Raw genomic sequence first — 22,870 nt, 5'->3', positions numbered from 1 at the left:
TTCTTGTCATTGACAGATTGTTTCCCTCTATTAATAGCAATTGTTTTTCCAAGTAGAAAACTAAAGTTGAGGGAACTTTACAGTAATGGTTTCAAGATTGTATTTCAATACAGAGCTCAAGAAGAACTTTCTTCAGGGCAACAGTGAAAGATTCACAGCGATCATCACAGAGTCTTTTGAAACTTTGGAGCTGAAATTTGAGGATGTTCTAAAAATCCAGTGCGAGCAAAGGTACGGTTGTTGCTTCTTGGTGCTGTTATCCCAGATGCTTTGATATTTGGTTAGTAAGCACGATGGCTAGAGGTTGAGGAATAGCCGTGACCCCCACGGGCCAGAAGCTCAGTTGGATAACGTGTTCGGCTTGGCACTTCTGTATAGGGTAGACTTCCTTTAGTCAAGTTATACCCTCACATCGTAACCGAAGTCAGCTGAGTTTCCCAGGCATGAATTACGATGACCAAGTTTTAACACATTGCTTTTGAGTCAGTGGAACAGTATGAAAGGTGTATGCATGGCGTGAATGTGCTGGGCACGTTGAGCTTGAAATCCTCAAAGCATTCATCCCACAGTCAGTCAAGCGTCTTTTCGATGCCATAGAAATGAAAAGCCCATGCCTCCAATGTCGTATAGCTATCAGGAGCAGTGTTTACTGTGCTACTGTACCGAGATCCACACTGGGACAACGTGAGGAAGAACGGGTAGGCCACCTCAGAAGTCTCTGATGGGAGCAGATGGGCATGCTCCTTGGACCTGTTCTTCAGAAAGAGAGAACTAACCACAAGTCGTGTCTGTCAGACAGACGAATATTTGTGGAAAGATAGTAAAACAATAGTTCTTCCTGAGTTTTCTGGCACAAAGGCATGTGAAGATACTTCTCTCTCAGCAGGGAGGAGCAAAAGCTGCGATGTAAAATGAAATAATCCACATCAGCTTCCTTTTCCCTGTCTGCATAGTTTAGATGCCATTTCCCCATCCTCCGCCTATAGCGTTAGTGAGGGCAAGTCAGTCGTGCTTCGAATGCACTTTCTTCATATTGGGATGGAATATCGCACTGTTCCTTGCTATCATTTGCAGGCAGAAACTTTATCAAGAATATTCTCTTCAGATGAAGACTTTGAAAAGAAAGTTATCCGAGGATGCAGCCGAAGTCAAGAAACATGCAAAAAAACTCGCTGTGAGTATCAAGCAGCTTAGCTTTCAAGGAATCCATTGTGTCAGCATCAGAAGTAGCAGGGCTTCCTGCAGCCAGTCTGGAGGGAAGGGACAAGACAAGAACTTAGGGAGGCAAGCAGGGTGGTGGATGTGGTGACAGGAGACTGGCCACTGACCGTTTCCCCCTGGATTGTTCTTCTCCCGCAGAGAGATGATAAGGTCAGGGATGGGTTAGCAGCCAGCGTGGTGGGGGGCAGGTGAGCAGGCACTGCCTGGAGAGTACAGGAGAAGGTATGGGATTGTATCCTAAGAGGGAGTCCTTTCTGATCCACCCAAGAAGTGAAGACACCAGGGCAGGAGGCCCACCAGAGCCTTCTGACACAGTGACGAGGGAGGCAGAGTGAGAGCAGTCCCTGTGGCTGCGGCAGAGCAGGTGGAGGCTTAGCGTTCAGTGCTTGGAGTTCAGACCAGCCCACTCCCAGAGGTGAGGAAGGCAAGGCTTTAATCCGTGATGGCCATGGGATGAATGACTCCCCTTTAACCTGGAGATTTGAATGAGGTTTTTATGAGGTTTGGGGCACAAATTCCTGACACCGAACAGTGCCATCTTTGAGGGAATCTTCCTTCCTGGTGGAGGATGGAGCTGCCCTCCTGGAGATTCTGACTTCCAAAGGTGGGGTGGCCAAGGCTGGGATGAGGAGGGAGATGGAGGTGCCTCCCTTCCCCCCGTCCAGTCCAGTGGGCAGGAGCATGGCTCCTGCAATCCCACCGTTTGGAATGCAGTCACGGTTCAGTCCCTCGCTAGTCATGCTCACGCGGGAAAATAATTTATCTCTGTGTCTCAGATGGCTAGGCATGAGAGGAGAGATACTTAAGGTCCCCATCTCACGGAATTGGTTTCAAAATACTCTTCTAGATGTGCATTCTTATATTGGTCCAGCACATTATCCGACGTAAGTCTTACAGAATCCTTCCCTGTTAAGCAGGGCAGCTGTGGGCTCTACTCTTACTGGCAAGAACAAAAGGGAGTGGGTTCCTCTGTAGGGTGTGAGAGACGATGGGGCCTCTCAGGGTGATTTCTATAAACAAAGGGTTCACCAGCTATGGCAGCCTCTAATGGATGGGTTTTCAAGTCTTCAGAAACTAACAGCAATGTTTTAGATACTGTTACGTAGGAAAACGTTCCATTAAATGAATGCGATTCTCATTACTACGGTAATTTTTTAGTTTTAGATAACTCATGTGGAGTGGTCATTGTGTTTGAAAAATTACTAGTTGTTTCCTTGTATATGTTTTGCATAAATATGATACAGGGTCGTGTTTTGTGATATTTCTGAGTTTTCCTGTATTGTTCTTAGATCTTTTACTGTCTGTGTTGCAGAATATCTTTAAGGAGCAGCAAAAATTTATTCATCAATCTCTGGGTGTTCAGAAGAAGAGAATGGAAGAATTTAAAGATCTGTGTGAACAGTACTTGGAGGTCTGTTGTACATTCTGAAAGCAACCCCCACACAGGGGCATTGAATACTCCGGCGTTCCTCCCATGCTTTGGCTTATACCTTCGGAAAGTTACCTGTAAACATCTCCCTGTAGGCAGAGGTTTCTGTCCCGCCCGGTCCCGCAGTCATTCAGTCCCAAAGAAGCACACAGAGACCTACATTATTTATAAACTGGTTGGCCTATTGGCTCAGTCTTCTCATTAACTCTCTTATCTTACATCTCAACCCATAATTCTTGTCTGTGTTAGCCACGTGGCTTGGTACCTTTTATCAGCGAGGCATTCTCACCTTGTCTCCTTTTGGACTGGGTGACAACTGAAGACTGACCCTTTCCTCTTCCCGGAATTCTCCTGTTCTCGTGGCCGCACCTCTATTTCCTGCCTGGCTACTGGCCAGTCAGGGTTGTATTAAAACAGTGCAAGACCGTTTTACCAGAGCATCTTCCAGCATTTTCCTCATGGTGTCATGGTTCCATGTAAACCTAAGTACAAAATGAGTTTTTACTTTTAGAGTTCACATATGGTGGGTAGAGTCCTTTGAAGCAGGAATTGCTGCCTTGGCGATTTCATCCAGAGTTGTTCGTATTGTATGGTGCATTGATGCCTTTCAGACCGTCTGTTCTAGTCTCACAGTGCATTTTCCCTTGGGTGTGTATGTGCGCTGAGGTACACGCACGTGCACGTTCTTCTGGGTGTGTGTGCGAAGGTCAGAAGCCAACCAACCTTGGGAGTCCTCGGTCACTCTCCTTCGTATCTTTTTGAGACAGGATGGCTCACTGAACCTGGAACTCGCTTGCCACTGTGGCTAGGCTGGCTCTTCACCAGGTCACAGGGGTGGCGGGCCCTGCGGAAGAGGTCTTGCAAAGTTTTATAAGCACCCCCCGCCCAGCATTTAACACAAGCATTTAGATGTGGCATGTGCTATTTCACTCACTACTGAAGGCACTGTGGGGATGGAATCCTTGAGTTTTAATTTCATGGTGTTCATTGGTACATGGCAAGCTACTCCAGCTCCAAAAGAAATGAGTGAGTGGCAGTAAATGAGCTCATGCCTCATGCTCTCTGCTTTCATTGGGTTTCATTTGCTCTTCTTCTTGATTTGCGGGGAGAGGGATCCTGGGATCTCCCACATGCTAGGTAGGCAAAGCACCCTTCCCCGATCCCCTCCCCCTTCCACTGCTAATGCCGCATGGTTGAACTTTCAGCAGTGGGTTGTGGAGTGGTAACGTCTGTGTCTCTTTGGTGGGTGATGGATCTCCACGTTGCACATGTTGTATGCTTGATTTGGAATAATCAGAGCATGTCTTTTCACCACATTACTCCCTTTTAAATATTGCTGTTCGCATTTGTAAACAAAATGACCAGGGCTGATTTCTGCCCATGTCTCTTTTACTTTAGAAACTTGTAAGACTGAGGGATTCTCGGGGAGATTGCCTGGTTGAAGAGCTGAGACGTCTAATAGCCACCTTGGAAATAAAACTGCTGCTGCTGAACGTAAGTACTGAGCCTTTCAGGCCAAACTGAGGCTTGACAAGCACTGTTTATTTTAAACCCATTTAATATGCCCTTGTACTTAACAGTGCCAGCAAGAGAGTGCTGCTGATCAACTGTCTCTCCTGGATCTGCTATTCTCATAATACTCTGAAGAAATGAAAGTCGATACTAGGGGAGCGATTCTCTCATGGAAATTCTCTGGGAGAAGCTGCTTGTGGTTTGTGGCTTCAGCGACTACATCTTCTTGTGTTCTCCTGTTCCTAAAGATACCCCTTTCTGCTAAAACCCAAGTAAACCGAAGGATTTGTGTGACAGCAGTCCAGAGATGTCTATAGGATCCTCCAGCCCACGGGTCGTAATGGCAAGTTTTCTTGGTAGCATCGTAATTAATGGTTAGCAGTGCATTGATGTCGATACAGTGGGGTCTTGTACCTCAGTATCAATTTCCCAATTTAGAAGGCAAGGCACAAGAGTGGTCCATCCTTGTCATCTTCGGAGAAATAATTAAAGAAGACACACTCTTACCATTGCATGCTGCCGTTACATTTGTTCAGTCATGGAGCCTATGGGAATGACGATAACCCTGCAAAGGGAATGTGTCCTGTAGACTTGAAAAGACTGTGCCCCAGAAGTAGTGAAATTGGTAGAATCCATTAAAACTCCTGAATGTGAAAAAGATGTAAGTATTGTGACGAGTATGTGAAAATGTCACTTGGCGACAAAATGTATAAAAGGTCTTTCAATGCAATGTGGTCTGCTACCTGATGTCAACTGCCTGTCACATTAAGAGTTGGGCCTTCGTATGCCTATAGCTCAGTTCCTCATTGTTTATGTATTTCCTCCTTTGTATGGATAGCAGTAACTGAGAATGTTTTGTGCTTCAAATTTATTGTGCACGTAGTATGTGAACATCAGTGATATACAAGGTCTTCTGTACACTTAAGACTCTTGTCCTGTGGTTCCCTTCATATACATATATATATATACATATATATATATACACACACACACCCACACACACACACACACACACACACACACACACACATATACATATACCATGGGAAATCTTTACTTGGAAACATTTGGTTTAATAAATATGAAATTGTTTCAGACTTGCTGGGATGTTTCCTGTAATTGCGCTCCCTTCCTGGCGTTTCATGCCTTTTCAAACAAAAATGGTCCCATGCAAACTCACGTTTCTGCATGGGGCCACTCGTGGTCCTGACCACTTGTCTCATCGTGTCCTGTGGTGCAGAAGCATTAAAAACAAGAGTGGGTTCGGCATCTCCCATTTTCTACAAGTGGAATTCATTTCTCCACAGTCAATGAGAGAGCTTCCCCTCTGGCTGGGATCATGTTACTTCCTAAACTGAATCATCTCGGAGAACTTTGCCCAAAATATGTGTGATTGTATGGACCTTCAGTACTGCTTCCAGCATTGAATATCTCCTACTTGAGATATTCTATCAGTACCAGATGAAAAATACATTAACATATCATTGAATCCTATATTATTTGAGTGTGTACCCCTGTTTGTATGTGTGTCTGTCTACGTGTGTGTGTGCGTGTGTGTGTGTGTGTGTGTGTGTGTGTGTGAGAAAGAGAGGGGGGGATAGGTAGAGAGGGAAGGAGGGATGGAGGGAGAGAGAGAGGGAGAAAAAATATTTTGGTATGTGGTACATTGGTAAATTTGTTCCTATGTGTAGCACACGTGTGTGTGAATGCATGTGTGTATTGTGTATGCATGTGTGCGCAGAAATATTTTGGTATGTGGTGCATGTGTAAATGTGTTCATATGTGTAGACACTTGTTTTTGAATGCATGTGTGCACCTCTGTGTATGTGTGCAAGTGTGTGTAAATCTTTTGGTATGTGGAGCATGTATATGTGTTCACATATGTAGCACACATGTGTGAATGTGTGTGAGAATGAGTGTGCAGATCTATTGGCATGTGGTACATATGTTTATGTGATCATATGTGTAAGTGGAGACTTCACGTTGATTTCCCGGCCACCCAGACCCAAATAATCACACAAAAATTTTATTAATTACAACACGGTTTGGCCGGCGGGCCAGGCATATTCCTCGCTAGGTTGTACATCCTAAATTAACCATTTCTATTCATCTGTGTATCACCACGAGGCTGTGGCTTACCAGTAAGTTTCCAGTGTCTGTCTCCTTTGGCAGGTGCATGGCATCTACCTGACTCTGCCGTCTTTCTCCCTGCATTCATTTTAAATTTCCCACCGAGCTCTGTTCTGCCCTGCCATTGGCCAAAGAAGCTTCTTTATTAACCAGTAGTAATAAAACATATTCATAGCATACAGAGGGGAATCCCACATCACGTGTGTATAACTCATGTGCATGAATGCATGAGTGGTAGCTCTCAAAATCCATAAGAAGCCCATAACAATCTGTTAATAATTTCTATTACACACTTACAACATGGAACGAGTCCTGAAGATCAAAGTCATTTTAGTAGTCTCATTAATCTAGAATACTGACATGATGAAAATAGGTTGGAGATCTATTCCAAATGTTTGAAACACAAATATTCCTATCTCCCCTATCCACAGTAGGTTTTCAAAGCTTGTTTTGTGTTAACAAATACCATAAGCACACAGGTATTTCTCAACAGCACTTTAAAATCTCATTATAAATTTTTTCATGATTTTTCACTGCATTTAAACATTTTTAAATATTTTGACCATTTCATACACTCATCTACCACCCCCTAATTCTGTTAACACATTTTTTTCTGAACAATTTAAAATTGTTGAAATAGGTGTTTTCTGGGGGTGTTCCTGAAATAACCTGACAAATATAGAAGGAAAAACACATTATGAAAATTCAGGGAGAATGGAAGGCTTACCAAAATTTGACTCTATTTAATGCATAAAATTGAGAGCTTGGGAGATAGGGAGATGGGCCATCCAGTGCCATCCAGTGCCCTCCACCAGAACCCAAAAGCACATGCACACAATCTACACACAGACAGAGACAACAAAGAAATGAATAGTAAAATATACTCCAATACGGTTTGAATTCTAGACATATTTCTGATCCTGTCATTTATAGAAAAGTTTTCTTTCCACCAGTATTAAAAGCACATTTATTCAGTCTGCAAGAAAGAGAAAGCACAATCCTGCCTAGCACCATTAAGACTGAGCAGGAGAAGATCCATTATGCCTGCCCTGTACTGTCCACCTCCAGTTAGGAGGAGAAAACACAGGTCCATCTGACTCTTGGTAACACTGGGCAGTTGGGCACTATTATGGTGAGCAAATATATGTTACATTGAGGTCCTGCTTGTTGGGGTTTCTGTCCTGCACAGTTTCCACAGCCGGTAGGGCCCAAAGAATCACACAGAGATCTCCATTAGTTATAAACTGGTTGGCCCCTTAGCTCAGGCTTCTTTTTAACTCTTGTAACTTATATTAACCCATTATCCTTTTCTATGTTAGCCACATAGCTCAGTACCTTTTTCAGTGGGGCAGGTCTCATCCTCCTTCTTCGGTGTCTGGACAGGACTGGGGAAAGAGCTTCCTTCTTTCCAGAATACTCCTGTTCTCCTTGCCCCCACCTCTACTTCCTATCTGGTTGTCCCACCTATACTTCCTGTCTGGCTACTGGCCAATCAGCGTTTATTTAAAACATAATTGACAGAATCCAGAATTGTCTCACACCACTTCCCTCTGTTTTTTTTTAACCAAAGAAATATATCCATAGTCTTTTATTTGGGAATGTGGGCGTAGTATTCCAGGCTAATTCCTGCTGTTTGGGGGCACTGATAATCTTATGGGGACCTAAAAAAATTTGTATTATGATCAAGGAGTATCCTGTGAGTCTTGATCATCTCAGGAAGCAGTCTTGAATCTGTTCTGGATGTAGAACTCAGAATGAAAATTTGGTTCAGATTGTTATGTCAACCTGGACCTCCTGTGCAGCTTAGTTGGCTGTAGATTTACCTTATTTTTAAGACACAGTCTCTCACTGATTTTGTCAGGCAGAGTGGCCATAGAGCTTTGCGGATGGATCCAGCAGTCTGTCCTACATGCCAGACATGCTGTCTCTGGGGTTTAAGATTATTGCTGTGCCTGAATTTTCTGTGGGTGCTGGTGATCTGAACTCAGGTTCTCATGTTTGCATGGCAAAACTTAACCCCCTGAGCCATGATCCTTGCCCATCTTTATTTCATGGTCAGTAACATTATTGTTAGAAATGAATGACATCTATAGTGCCATTTTGTCCCATGTACACACGTGCATAGATGATGCACAGCCTCGCCATACTGCTACCTTCTCCCTGATCTCAGATGCTACATATCACAGACCTCTTCACAGCCTGGCCTATCCTACTTTCTGCTCCATGTGTTTCATTGTGTTTGTTTGTTTGGTTGGTTTTCATGTATGAGATAAAAGGATACATGTGACACTTGGTGTAGCTCTCTTCCTGTTATGTGATGTTCCGTTGCATTCATTTGCCTGTGGATAACAGGGTTTCCTTTGCTTGTCCCTCATGCGAATGTGCCATGTCATGTATGTGTTAAATAATATATACTGTATGTAATACAGCATTTTCTTCATGCCGTATTGTGTTGGTGGCCACCCAGGATACTCCCTTGAGCTTATAAATGTCTCTAAATATAAGGCAGCATGTCTTTGTTGGTCTATGTTGTCAACGTGGCTGGATTGACAGACATCTAGAGTAGAATTAGGGAAGCTCACTTCTGGTATGTCTGTTCCAGCATCATTGTCAGAGAGGACGGATTTCCGGATTTCTAGGAGACTAAGGGGGAAGGTTTCTCCCTGGGTGTGGATTTTCCATGCAGTAGTCTGGGAGCCCAGGCAGAATTAAAGAAGAGAAAGCCTGCCAGGGCAGCCTAGCTTCATCCTTCCTGAGCTAGAGCATGTAGTACCGTCACCATCACTCATGGCCACAAGACTCCAGAGCCTCCAGCCATCTAATGGAGATGCACATCAGCTACAGTCCAGGGAGCTTCCAGGCCTGGATTGGGACTGCATCATTTGTTCTCCCTGAGCCGAGGCTTCCAGCTTGTCAGTTTAGCTGATACTGAATTATCCCACTGTCTGACATGCAGAAAGTCATTTTTGGACTATCCAGCACCCAATTGGGTAAGGTAGTCAAATAATTCCACCCACCCCGTGTGTGTGTGTATGTGTGTGTGTGTGTGTGTGTGTGTGTGTGTGGGTGTATACATTTTTCTATTGGTGCTATTCACCTAGACAACACTGACTTATACAGGATTCTCTCTTATGTGTGTGTTGGGATGAGGTGTTTAATTGGCCATGTTAATTAGGTGAAGCAAAAGGGGCTTCTGATTGCTGGACTTTGCTAGTCAACCTCAGGAAGAGGATATGAACACATAAGGGAATGGACCTTGGTGGCTAGCTTTAGGAATGTAATCTAACCATCTTTAGCAAGGTAGAGGGAATAGGAGAGAGGGCAAGGCTTGCCAGAGCCATACATACCACTTTAAAGCTAGCCAGTCTCTTCAGCCATTCACGTTGGTGCCAGGACTAGAGAGAGCAAACTTGACATGGCACCTTTTGAGAGTCTTTAATCCCGTGGATCACAACCTGAGGCCTGCATACCCTACAGGGTGGGGTGTCAAATGATCGTCTCACAGGGGTCACCCGAGGCCATCGGAAAACACAGATATTTACTTTCCAATTCATAACAGTAGCAAAATTAGACTTATGCAGTAGCAATGAAAACAATTTTTTGGTTTGGGTCCCCACAACATGAGGGACTGTATTAAAGGGTTGCAGCATTAGGAAGGTTGAGAACAAGACAGCACCAGATATCAAGAAGAAATGATATTCGTTAGAAAGATTAGGAGAATAAGACATTAGGCACTTAATATGTTTAATAACCTAAGTCTTTTCATTACAGTGAAACATGTCTGCTCCTGGCAGCACCAATGTACTTCAGAGATCATGGGCATCAAAGAAACTCTGTATGCACTGTTTTCTTTATAGCAAAAGCTAGCCATGTGGGTAAAGAAACTGCCCTTGCCTCCATTGCTAACAGTTACTGTCCAAACTGGACCAGCAGGATACAAGAAAGGCGACTGCTGAACTTTGCTAAGATAAGGTAGATAGTCCTTGAGAATTCCCTGCTTCACAGAAAGTCTGTCAGATATGCTAGGTCTGTAGGTCAGAGGTGGATGCCCCAACATTACAGAAGAACTTTGGGTGACTCTCCAGACAGCCTGATGTCTGACATTAGGTAGCATTTTCACCCTTGCGGGGTCTTTGATGGAAGTGAAGACTATATAGCTAAACTTACTCATGATAGAAAGTTAATTAGGTATAAAACTTAAGACTCACCAACATAAGATAGATAATAGATTATTTTCTCTAATTTTGCAAGAATACAAATGGAAGTATATCGTTAACTATAATTCTTACTTAAGAAGTGTTCGGTTATATATAATCTCATATTCTCCTAAAGTTAAAACCTTCTTTTTTACTTTGGCAAAAAGGGGGAAATGCTGTGGAATAATCCTTTCGTATACTGTGAAGATTTGTTTTTGTGATTTGGAATACAGTCTCAGCTATGTAGTTAGAAAGAAGCTGACTGGCCAATAGCTGAGCAGGATAAAGTTAGGTGGGAAAGCCAAATTGAGAACACTGGGAAGGAAAAGAGCCTAGTCAGGAGTCGCCAGCCAGATGCAGAGGGAGCAGATGGACATGCCATGCAGATAAAGGTACCGTCACATGGCTGAGTGTAAATAAGGAATATGGGTTAACTTAACAAGTAAGAGCTAGTTAGTAATAAGCCTGAGCCATTGGCCGAGCATTTACAATTAATATAAGTCTCTGTGTGGTAATTTGGAAACAGTTCCTGGGATGGGAAAACTGCCTACACAAACTCCCATTGTTTCATGAAGATATCAGAAGATAGTGTATGGTTAGTTGGAGGTGTGACCTTTAGGATACGTTAATTTGAAAATGTATCCCATAGGAAAGCAGATCTGCCTAGGTCTCTTGTACCTCTCCAGTCTTTTGTGATCACTGTCCAGTACCACTTTGGGACACTGAACGTTAAGAAAGCCACCAGCACAAATCGACCCGAAGCACAAGCCATAATAAACCTGTTCTTTATAGTTGGCACCAACTGTGTTATTAGCAATAAGAAACAGAGTAAGGCAGCACATGGAATTCATTGGTTTTTTTTTCTTTATTTTTGTTTTCTTTTACCACATACCCTTTTGGCCAGTTATCATGGGCCTTTATAGAATGATGTGTCTATCTCTGGTTAAAAAGGGTGACAACATGGGAAAAACACTTAGGAAAGTTGGAATACTACCCTGCCAGATGTGCTGGGTGCCTCAATCCAGTCTTTGGAATGATGCCATATTTCTGAAAGCAAAGATGCAAGGATCTGGGAACTACAGAGAAAAGTGAAATCGGCCACCAGTTCACCTAATACTCAGTTGAAAACATTTCTTTGCTACCCTGTCCCAGGTGCATTGGGTTATATAGTTTAGTAGTACTAGTTTGCAAGGCAATCATGTTTAAGGGAATACCAATCAATTATAGTTTTAGGGAATTATATTTATCAGGACACTGAACTAAAAGGCAGAAAGGGGCTCTAGGTATTGGCTGGGAAGATAGATCTTGATTGCATAGGGGTACCTGTATGTTGTTTTAGAATGGGAGCAATCAGAACCCTGGTTTGGAAACAGAGAACCTATTCCAAAGACCTTGAGTAATCTCTTGCCCAAAACTTCTGGATAATGGAAACTTGCTGCAACCCAATAAAGGCAGGATATCACCAGAGCTCAAATGTCCTACTCAGAAGAAAGGTTTCCATCACTCAGTCAGGAAGAACCCAGTCTAGCAGAGTATGCAGAGGGTAAAAGTCAATCTGGAATGTGTGTGAGAGATCATAACAATTACATTTCACATCACCTGCTGCTTTTCCTACTCCCTAGACTGCTAAGCTAATTTATATGGGAATGAAAGAAAATATATTACGAGAGGGGTATGACCAAATTGGCAAATCCTCATGACTTTTGAGACACAAAAATATTCAATCTTTTCTAAATACTTCTTGATGATGCCAAACTCCACCAGGAATAAAACAAAAGGAAACCAATATGCCAAAGGGACACCTGTCTTCCCGTGTTTATTGTCTCTTACAACAACCAGGAAAATGAATCAATATAGTATCCAGCAACTGGTGTATAGAGAAAGCAGATTGTTACACAGTGCAGTCTCGTTCAGCCTTTAAGGACAAAGTTACCTCATATGAGGCAGTATGCATGGACCTAGAGGGCACTAATTTATGTAACAAGCTAGGCAAGCACAGCTAAACTACCACTGTGGCAACAGAAACAAGAAAAACAGAAGCAAGATCACAAGATCTTCCATCACCTATCCCCAAAGATAAAACAAGTTGGTACCAGGAGGAAAGGTCGTTTGGTTCAGGAGACTTTTCAGACCCCCTGGCCCGAGGGGGAAACGGTTTCCTGCAGAACAAGGTGAAGGAGGTGGTTCTGCTCAGCAGTCAGCAGAGGCCACATCTCTACCTGCAGCTTCTTGATGCCTTCCGTGTCCTTTTCATGGGCAGCCATGACCAGGGACTGCAATAGCAGAAACAGTTCCTCGGGAAGGTGGCCGCTGCTATCCTGGCCATGGCCGTCAAAAGCCTCCCAGGAGTACTTCTCCAGGGTCTGGGCATGCTCGGGCAGCACCTTGGTGGGCGGTGGTTGCAGGAGCAGCAGCAGCAGCACGCGGGACACCTCGCACCTGACAAGGATGTCTGCGAAGGCACCCAGTGTACCGGGAGAGGGCGCAGCAGAGCCTGGGGCTTGGTCCGGGAGCAGCGGGAGGGGCAGGGTCGGGGCCAAGCCAGGTCTCGGCTGCGGTCCCCGCGGGGGCGGTTGGGGCCCAGGAGGCGGCGGCAGCTCGGGGTGCTGCACCAGGTGGCTGCCATGCTCCCGTGCCAGACATTGCATGCGTGTAAAGAGCGCCAGGGCGCCGGTGTAGTCGCGCGCCAGCAGCTGGCAGGAGGCAGCGTCGCCGAGCGCCTGCAGCGCGGCCAGCGGCATCAAGGGCAGGTGCAGCTGAGCAGCGCGCTGAAAGTGACCCGCGGCGGCGGCCGGCTGGCCCAGGGCGCGAAGGGTGGCAGCCAGCTCAAGGCACAGAGCGGCAGCAGCGGCGGGCTGGCCCAGCTCGAGGTGAAGGCGCACGGCGGCGCCCAGGGCGCTGGCGGCCGCCTGCAGAGGCTCGCCCCAGGCGTCCGGACAGCCGAGGCGCTGGCGCGCGTCGCACTCCTGCCGCAAGAAGAGTCGGGCGGCCTCGGTGAGGGCCAGCGTCTCCCCGGGCCCGTGGAAGAGCGCCTGGTGGCAGCGCGCCACGGCCAACTGGCACCAAGCGGCATAGGGCAGGCACTCCTGGGCGCGCAACTCACGGGCCAGCTGTGCGAACTGCTCCCCGGCCTCGGCCACGTTCGGCTTCCGCAGGAATCGCTTCTTGAGCTTGTTGGACACCTGCCTATAGCGGGCCAAGAAGTCCCCAGGCTCGGAGCCGGGCCATGCACCGCCACCCAGGGAGGATGCTGAGCCCGCCGCCATGTCAACAGGCTGGCCGCGCCTTCTGACTTCCGGTTGGGGTGCGCTGAGGACCGCAGATGCAGCTACGTCAAGGCTAGCGCTTTGTCCTCACTGTGACTAACTAAGCAGCAACTCAGCTTCCGCCTTAGGTGCGCCAGAGCTCCCGCCCTCCCCCCCCCCCGTTTCCCCGGTGATATGCAGAGTGCTGCAGAGTACTGCATTCCAGGAAAATCAATCAGAGAAGTAGGGCGGGGTCTCTGTGCTTACCAGGCCCATATGTAAATAACAGCCTCTGGGGGCGGGGCTGGGTGACACCTGGAGTAGGATGTCCCAAGGACGCCGAGTATGCAAATACTGTAGGGCGGGGCTTAGGCTCTAGACCCTAACCAGCCTCCACAAACCTGAGACCAGCCTGCTCAGGCTAGAACTGGCCCTGGCCTGGCCGGAGCCATTGGTAGTTTACAGATCACTTACACCCATTACCAATGCGGCCTCCTGGTAGATCTTGCTGACAATGCCAGGATGAATAACGAATCATAATCCTCCATGGCCCTAGTGCCCACATGCCACTGTTATGTTCACATCTGCATCTCCAGCCAAAAGCCCATCTTTGTACAGGGGTTCCCTCTGCTCTGTGGTCTCCTGAGGAGGCTATCTATCTGATGCAGCTGGCCGGGCTGACCCACACTGGTTCAGGGCCAAGTCGTGTACCCCCTACCCAGGTCCTCCTCGTCTCCCTCCAGAGAGGTTGTTCCACATCCTTGCCTGCCTTCCACACCTGCACCCCAAACACCACTGCGATCCTGCAACTAGGCCCGCCTCACCCTCCTCCCCCACCTTCCACTCCCACCTCCTGCCCAGAGGAAGAACAGCCTGTGGCCACTAGCACCCAGAACCACCCCCACTCCGAGTTCCTCCAACTAGGCCCACCTCGCCCTCTACCCACACTGACACCCTCACACCCACCCCCAACCCCACCCCATGCCCAAAGGAAAAGCCAGGGAAGCAAACCGATGTGGTTCTGGAACTAAAGTCTTAATAAAAACACAACAGAAGGAAGGGACTGGGCTGGCCAGTCAGCAGCAGGTAGTAGCTAGTATTGACATGGACAACAAAGACCAAGCCAGGCTGCCTGAGAGATGGTGGTGAATAGGAAAAGTTCACTGAGCAGCCTGCTGTTTAGACAGTCACGTCCAGCAGCTCCAGGGTGAGGAGCTTCTGGGGACACCATGAGCTGAGTTTTGATGTAATTGTGCTTCCTCCTGTACCAGGAATTGTATTAGTCCAGGAGACTTTACCCCTGATTTTACTGTGTTGAATACACGGGTAGAAAACCTGCCTAGCACCACACTCCCCGAAGTTTGATCCAGGTTGACATAACAATCGGAACCAAATTTTCATTCTGAGTTCTACATCCAGAACAGATTCAAGACTGCTTCCTGAGTGATGGAGGAGAGTTATCTGTCTATGTTACTTTCATTGGTTAATTAATAAAGAAAACTGCCTTGGCCCTTTAAAAGAACAGAAAATTAGGTAGGCAGAGTAGACAGAACAGAATGCTGGGTAGCAGGAGTGGGGAGATGCTTCAGGCAGTCGCCATAGTGAGTCTCCATGCTTCTCCTCTCCGAGATGGATGCAGGTTAAGATCTCTCCTGGTAAGCCACACCTCGTGGTGCTACACAGATTACTAAATATGGGTTAAAGGAAGATGTGAGAATTAGCCAATAAGAGGCTGAAACTATGGGCCAGGCGGTGTTTTAAAAGAATACAGTTTCCGTGTAATTATTTTGGGTAAAGCTAGCGGGGTGGCGGGACACAGCCCGCTGCTCCTTCAACACCTGAGATGATCAAGAATCACAGGATACTCCTTGATCATGATTCAAAAATTTTTTTAGGTCCCCATAAGATTATCAGTGCCCCCAAACAGCAGGAATTAGCCTGGAATACTACGCCCACATTCCCAAATAAAAGACTATGGATATATTTCTTTGGTTAAAAAAAAACAGAGGGAAGTGGTGTGAGACAATTCTGGATTCTGTCAATTATGTTTTAAATAAACGCTGATTGGCCAGTAGCCAGACAGGAAGTATAGGTGGGACAACCAGATAGGAAGTAGAGGTGGGGCAAGGAGAACAGGAGTATTCTGGAAAGAAGGAAGCTCTTTCCCCAGTCCTGTCCAGACACCGAAGAAGGAGGATGAGACCTGCCCCACTGAAAAAGGTACTGAGCTATGTGGCTAACATAGAAAAGGATAATGGGTTAATATAAGTTACAAGAGTTAAAAAGAAGCCTGAGCTAAGGGGCCAACCAGTTTATAACTAATGGAGATCTCTGTGTGATTCTTTGGGCCCTACCGGCTGTGGAAACTGTGCAGGACAGAAACCCCAACAAGCAGGACCTCAATGTAACATATATTTGCTCACCATAATAGTGCCCAACTGCCCAGTGTTACCAAGAGTCAGATGGACCTGTGTTTTCTCCTCCTAACTGGAGGTGGACAGTACAGGGCAGGCATAATGGATCTTCTCCTGCTCAGTCTTAATGGTGCTAGGCAGGATTGTGCTTTCTCTTTCTTGCAGACTGAATAAATGTGCTTTTAATACTGGTGGAAAGAAAACTTTTCTATAAATGACAGGATCAGAAATATGTCTAGAATTCAAACCGTATTGGAGTATATTTTACTATTCATTTCTTTGTTGTCTCTGTCTGTGTGTAGATTGTGTGCATGTGCTTTTGGGTTCTGGTGGAGGGCACTGGATGGCACTGGATGGCCCATCTCCCTATCTCCCAAGCTCTCAATTTTATGCATTAAATAGAGTCAAATTTTGGTAAGCCTTCCATTCTCCCTGAATTTTCATAATGTGTTTTTCCTTCTATATTTGTCAGGTTATTTCAGGAACACCCCCAGAAAACACCTATTTCAACAATTTTAAATTGTTCAGAAAAAAATGTGTTAACAGAATTAGGGGGTGGTAGATGAGTGTATGAAATGGTCAAAATATTTAAAAATGTTTAAATGCAGTGAAAAATCATGAAAAAATTTATAATGAGATTTTAAAGTGCTGTTGAGAAATACCTGTGTGCTTATGGTATTTGTTAACACAAAACAAGCTTTGAAAACCTACTGTGGATAGGGGAGATAGGAATATTTGTGTTTCAAACATTTGGAATAGATCTCCAACCTATTTTCATCATGTCAGTATTCTAGATTAATGAGACTACTAAAATGACTTTGATCTTCAGGACTCGTTCCATGTTGTAAGTGTGTAATAGAAATTATTAACAGATTGTTATGGGCTTCTTATGGATTTTGAGAGCTACCACTCATGCATTCATGCACATGAGTTATACACACGTGATGTGGGATTCCCCTCTGTATGCTATGAATATGTTTTATTACTACTGGTTAATAAAGAAGCTTCTTTGGCCAATGGCAGGGCAGAACAGAGCTCGGTGGGAAATTTAAAATGAATGCAGGGAGAAAGACGGCAGAGTCAGGTAGATGCCATGCACCTGCCAAAGGAGACAGACACTGGAAACTTACTGGTAAGCCACAGCCTCGTGGTGATACACAGATGAATAGAAATGGTTAATTTAGGATGTACAACCTAGCGAGGAATATGCCTGGCCCGCCGGCCAAACCGTGTTGTAATTAATAAAATTTTTGTGTGATTATTTGGGTCTGGGTGGCCGGGAAATCAACGTGAAGTCTCCACTTACACATATGATCACATAAACATATGTACCACATGCCAATAGATCTGCACACTCATTCTCACACACATTCACACATGTGTGCTACATATGTGAACACATATACATGCTCCACATACCAAAAGATTTACACACACTTGCACACATACACAGAGGTGCACACATGCATTCAAAAACAAGTGTCTACACATATGAACACATTTACACATGCACCACATACCAAAATATTTCTGCGCACACATGCATACACAATACACACATGCATTCACACAAAGGGTAACACAGGAACAAAGGACAAGGGGACCACAGACAAAAGAGGGGGAGCGGCGCGAAAGAAAGCCCGCCGGAAGCGAGACGAGACAAACCCGCGGGAAACACACACACACACACACACACACACGCACACACACACGTAGACAGACACACATACAAACAGGGGTACACACTCAAATAATATAGGATTCAATGATATGTTAATGTATTTTTCATCTGGTACTGAAGAATATCTCAAGTAGGAGATATTCAATGCTGGAAGCAGTACTGAAGGTCCATACAATCACACATATTTTGGGCAAAGTTCTCCGAGATGATTCAGTTTAGGAAGTAACATGATCCCAGCCAGAGGGGAAGCTCTCTCATTGACTGTGGAGAAATGAATTCCACTTGTAGAAAATGGGAGATGCCGAACCCACTCTTGTTTTTAATGCTTCTGCACCACAGGACACGATGAGACAAGTGGTCAGGACCACGAGTGGCCCCATGCAGAAACGTGAGTTTGCATGGGACCATTTTTGTTTGAAAAGGCATGAAACGCCAGGAAGGGAGCGCAATTACAGGAAACATCCCAGCAAGTCTGAAACAATTTCATATTTATTAAACCAAATGTTTCCAAGTAAAGATTTCCCATGGTATATGTATATGTGTGTGTGTGTGTGTGTGTGTGTGTGGGTGTGTGTGTGTATATATATATGTATATATATATGTATATGAAGGGAACCACAGGACAAGAGTCTTAAGTGTACAGAAGACCTTGTATATCACTGATGTTCACATACTACGTGCACAATAAATTTGAAGCACAAAACATTCTCAGTTACTGCTATCCATACAAAGGAGGAAATACATAAACAATGAGGAACTGAGCTATAGGCATACGAAGGCCCAACTCTTAATGTGACAGGCAGTTGACATCAGGTAGCAGACCACATTGCATTGAAAGACCTTTTATACATTTTGTCGCCAAGTGACATTTTCACATACTCGTCACAATACTTACATCTTTTTCACATTCAGGAGTTTTAATGGATTCTACCAATTTCACTACTTCTGGGGCACAGTCTTTTCAAGTCTACAGGACACATTCCCTTTGCAGGGTTATCGTCATTCCCATAGGCTCCATGACTGAACAAATGTAACGGCAGCATGCAATGGTAAGAGTGTGTCTTCTTTAATTATTTCTCCGAAGATGACAAGGATGGACCACTCTTGTGCCTTGCCTTCTAAATTGGGAAATTGATACTGAGGTACAAGACCCCACTGTATCGACATCAATGCACTGCTAACCATTAATTACGATGCTACCAAGAAAAACTTGCCATTACGACCCGTGGGCTGGAGGATCCTATAGACATCTCTGGACTGCTGTCACACAAATCCTTCGGTTTACTTGGGTTTTAGCAGAAAGGGGTATCTTTAGGAACAGGAGAACACAAGAAGATGTAGTCGCTGAAGCCACAAACCACAAGCAGCTTCTCCCAGAGAATTTCCATGAGAGAATCGCTCCCCTAGTATCGACTTTCATTTCTTCAGAGTATTATGAGAATAGCAGATCCAGGAGAGACAGTTGATCAGCAGCACTCTCTTGCTGGCACTGTTAAGTACAAGGGCATATTAAATGGGTTTAAAATAAACAGTGCTTGTCAAGCCTCAGTTTGGCCTGAAAGGCTCAGTACTTACGTTCAGCAGCAGCAGTTTTATTTCCAAGGTGGCTATTAGACGTCTCAGCTCTTCAACCAGGCAATCTCCCCGAGAATCCCTCAGTCTTACAAGTTTCTAAAGTAAAAGAGACATGGGCAGAAATCAGCCCTGGTCATTTTGTTTACAAATGCGAACAGCAATATTTAAAAGGGAGTAATGTGGTGAAAAGACATGCTCTGATTATTCCAAATCAAGCATACAACATGTGCAACGTGGAGATCCATCACCCACCAAAGAGACACAGACGTTACCACTCCACAACCCACTGCTGAAAGTTCAACCATGCGGCATTAGCAGTGGAAGGGGGAGGGGATCGGGGAAGGGTGCTTTGCCTACCTAGCATGTGGGAGATCCCAGGATCCCTCTCCCCGCAAATCAAGAAGAAGAGCAAATGAAACCCAATGAAAGCAGAGAGCATGAGGCATGAGCTCATTTACTGCCACTCACTCATTTCTTTTGGAGCTGGAGTAGCTTGCCATGTACCAATGAACACCATGAAATTAAAACTCAAGGATTCCATCCCCACAGTGCCTTCAGTAGTGAGTGAAATAGCACATGCCACATCTAAATGCTTGTGTTAAATGCTGGGCGGGGGGTGCTTATAAAACTTTGCAAGACCTCTTCCGCAGGGCCCGCCACCCCTGTGACCTGGTGAAGAGCCAGCCTAGCCACAGTGGCAAGCGAGTTCCAGGTTCAGTGAGCCATCCTGTCTCAAAAAGATACGAAGGAGAGTGACCGAGGACTCCCAAGGTTGGTTGGCTTCTGACCTTCGCACACACACCCAGAAGAACGTGCACGTGCGTGTACCTCAGCGCACATACACACCCAAGGGAAAATGCACTGTGAGACTAGAACAGACGGTCTGAAAGGCATCAATGCACCATACAATACGAACAACTCTGGATGAAATCGCCAAGGCAGCAATTCCTGCTTCAAAGGACTCTACCCACCATATGTGAACTCTAAAAGTAAAACTCATTTTGTACTTAGGTTTACATGGAACCATGACACCATGAGGAAAATGCTGGAAGATGCTCTGGTAAAACGGTCTTGCACTGTTTTAATACAACCCTGACTGGCCAGTAGCCAGGCAGGAAATAGAGGTGCGGCCACGAGAACAGGAGAATTCCGGGAAGAGGAAAGGGTCAGTCTTCAGTTGTCACCCAGTCCAAAAGGAGACAAGGTGAGAATGCCTCGCTGATAAAAGGTACCAAGCCACGTGGCTAACACAGACAAGAATTATGGGTTGAGATGTAAGATAAGAGAGTTAATGAGAAGACTGAGCCAATAGGCCAACCAGTTTATAAATAATGTAGGTCTCTGTGTGCTTCTTTGGGACTGAATGACTGCGGGACCGGGCGGGACAGAAACCTCTGCCTACAGGGAGATGTTTACAGGTAACTTTCCGAAGGTATAAGCCAAAGCATGGGAGGAACGCCGGAGTATTCAATGCCCCTGTGTGGGGGTTGCTTTCAGAATGTACAACAGACCTCCAAGTACTGTTCACACAGATCTTTAAATTCTTCCATTCTCTTCTTCTGAACACCCAGAGATTGATGAATAAATTTTTGCTGCTCCTTAAAGATATTCTGCAACACAGACAGTAAAAGATCTAAGAACAATACAGGAAAACTCAGAAATATCACAAAACACGACCCTGTATCATATTTATGCAAAACATATACAAGGAAACAACTAGTAATTTTTCAAACACAATGACCACTCCACATGAGTTATCTAAAACTAAAAAATTACCGTAGTAATGAGAATCGCATTCATTTAATGGAACGTTTTCCTACGTAACAGTATCTAAAACATTGCTGTTAGTTTCTGAAGACTTGAAAACCCATCCATTAGAGGCTGCCATAGCTGGTGAACCCTTTGTTTATAGAAATCACCCTGAGAGGCCCCATCGTCTCTCACACCCTACAGAGGAACCCACTCCCTTTTGTTCTTGCCAGTAAGAGTAGAGCCCACAGCTGCCCTGCTTAACAGGGAAGGATTCTGTAAGACTTACGTCGGATAATGTGCTGGACCAATATAAGAATGCACATCTAGAAGAGTATTTTGAAACCAATTCCGTGAGATGGGGACCTTAAGTATCTCTCCTCTCATGCCTAGCCATCTGAGACACAGAGATAAATTATTTTCCCGCGTGAGCATGACTAGCGAGGGACTGAACCGTGACTGCATTCCAAACGGTGGGATTGCAGGAGCCATGCTCCTGCCCACTGGACTGGACGGGGGGAAGGGAGGCACCTCCATCTCCCTCCTCATCCCAGCCTTGGCCACCCCACCTTTGGAAGTCAGAATCTCCAGGAGGGCAGCTCCATCCTCCACCAGGAAGGAAGATTCCCTCAAAGATGGCACTGTTCGGTGTCAGGAATTTGTGCCCCAAACCTCATAAAAACCTCATTCAAATCTCCAGGTTAAAGGGGAGTCATTCATCCCATGGCCATCACGGATTAAAGCCTTGCCTTCCTCACCTCTGGGAGTGGGCTGGTCTGAACTCCAAGCACTGAACGCTAAGCCTCCACCTGCTCTGCCGCAGCCACAGGGACTGCTCTCACTCTGCCTCCCTCGTCACTGTGTCAGAAGGCTCTGGTGGGCCTCCTGCCCTGGTGTCTTCACTTCTTGGGTGGATCAGAAAGGACTCCCTCTTAGGATACAATCCCATACCTTCTCCTGTACTCTCCAGGCAGTGCCTGCTCACCTGCCCCCCACCACGCTGGCTGCTAACCCATCCCTGACCTTATCATCTCTCTGCGGGAGAAGAACAATCCAGGGGGAAACGGTCAGTGGCCAGTCTCCTGTCACCACATCCACCACCCTGCTTGCCTCCCTAAGTTCTTGTCTTGTCCCTTCCCTCCAGACTGGCTGCAGGAAGCCCTGCTACTTCTGATGCTGACACAATGGATTCCTTGAAAGCTAAGCTGCTTGATACTCACAGCGAGTTTTTTTGCATGTTTCTTGACTTCGGCTGCATCCTCGGATAACTTTCTTTTCAAAGTCTTCATCTGAAGAGAATATTCTTGATAAAGTTTCTGCCTGCAAATGATAGCAAGGAACAGTGCGATATTCCATCCCAATATGAAGAAAGTGCATTCGAAGCACGACTGACTTGCCCTCACTAACGCTATAGGCGGAGGATGGGGAAATGGCATCTAAACTATGCAGACAGGGAAAAGGAAGCTGATGTGGATTATTTCATTTTACATCGCAGCTTTTGCTCCTCCCTGCTGAGAGAGAAGTATCTTCACATGCCTTTGTGCCAGAAAACTCAGGAAGAACTATTGTTTTACTATCTTTCCACAAATATTCGTCTGTCTGACAGACACGACTTGTGGTTAGTTCTCTCTTTCTGAAGAACAGGTCCAAGGAGCATGCCCATCTGCTCCCATCAGAGACTTCTGAGGTGGCCTACCCGTTCTTCCTCACGTTGTCCC

At 45.6% G+C, this 22,870-nt stretch overlaps 3 protein-coding genes and 1 pseudogene across 3 annotated transcripts in view; 2 read left to right on the top strand and 2 right to left on the bottom strand.

Moving 5' to 3' along the window:
• LOC119805466 overlaps positions 1-22,870 on the top strand; it is a 170,351-nt pseudogene that overhangs the window by 14,636 nt on the left and 132,845 nt on the right.
• LOC119804899 (X-linked lymphocyte-regulated protein 3C-like) lies at positions 86-4,287 on the top strand. The gene is made up of 5 exons (XM_038316667.1): positions 86-231; positions 1,075-1,174; positions 2,534-2,632; positions 4,049-4,144; positions 4,231-4,287. The coding sequence occupies exons 1-5, from the start codon at positions 86-88 to the stop codon at positions 4,285-4,287; spliced, it is 498 nt and encodes a 165-aa protein (XP_038172595.1).
• On the bottom strand, positions 12,277-13,835 carry LOC119805464 (40-kDa huntingtin-associated protein). Its single transcript, XM_038317428.1, has one exon. The coding sequence runs from the start codon at positions 13,752-13,754 to the stop codon at positions 12,615-12,617; it is 1,140 nt and encodes a 379-aa protein (XP_038173356.1). The 5' UTR covers positions 13,755-13,835; the 3' UTR covers positions 12,277-12,614.
• Positions 19,261-22,870, bottom strand: part of LOC119804893 (X-linked lymphocyte-regulated protein 3C-like) — a 4,201-nt gene continuing 591 nt past the window's right edge. Inside the window, exons 2-5 of the mRNA XM_038316660.2 lie at positions 22,373-22,472; positions 20,915-21,013; positions 19,404-19,499; positions 19,261-19,317 (exon numbers count right to left, since the gene is read on the bottom strand). Coding sequence (XP_038172588.2) covers positions 19,261-19,317; positions 19,404-19,499; positions 20,915-21,013; positions 22,373-22,472 — 352 coding nt within the window. The remainder of the gene's footprint in view (positions 19,318-19,403; positions 19,500-20,914; positions 21,014-22,372; positions 22,473-22,870) is intronic.

Source organism: Arvicola amphibius, chromosome X (assembly GCF_903992535.2).
Source record: "Arvicola amphibius chromosome X, mArvAmp1.2, whole genome shotgun sequence".
Classification (NCBI taxonomy): Eukaryota; Metazoa; Chordata; class Mammalia; order Rodentia; family Cricetidae; genus Arvicola; species Arvicola amphibius.
The sequence above is the reverse complement of the archived record's forward strand: the minus strand, read 5'-3'. Positions and strand labels throughout refer to the sequence as shown.

What these genes read in the sequence shown, in the direction of transcription:
- LOC119805464 (XM_038317428.1), bottom strand. Translation starts at nt 13,754, where the DNA reads ATGGCGGCGGGCTCAGCATCCTCCCTGGGTGGCGGTGCATGGCCCGGC.
- LOC119804899 (XM_038316667.1), top strand. Translation starts at nt 86, where the DNA reads ATGGTTTCAAGATTGTATTTCAATACAGAGCTCAAGAAGAACTTTCTT. An exon ending in AACATGCAAAAAAACTCGCT is followed by an intron (nt 1,175 to 2,533) that starts GTGAGTATCAAG and finishes TCTGTGTTGCAG; the next exon opens with AATATCTTTAAGGAGCAGCA. An exon ending in TGTGTGAACAGTACTTGGAG is followed by an intron (nt 2,633 to 4,048) that starts GTCTGTTGTACA and finishes CTTTTACTTTAG; the next exon opens with AAACTTGTAAGACTGAGGGA.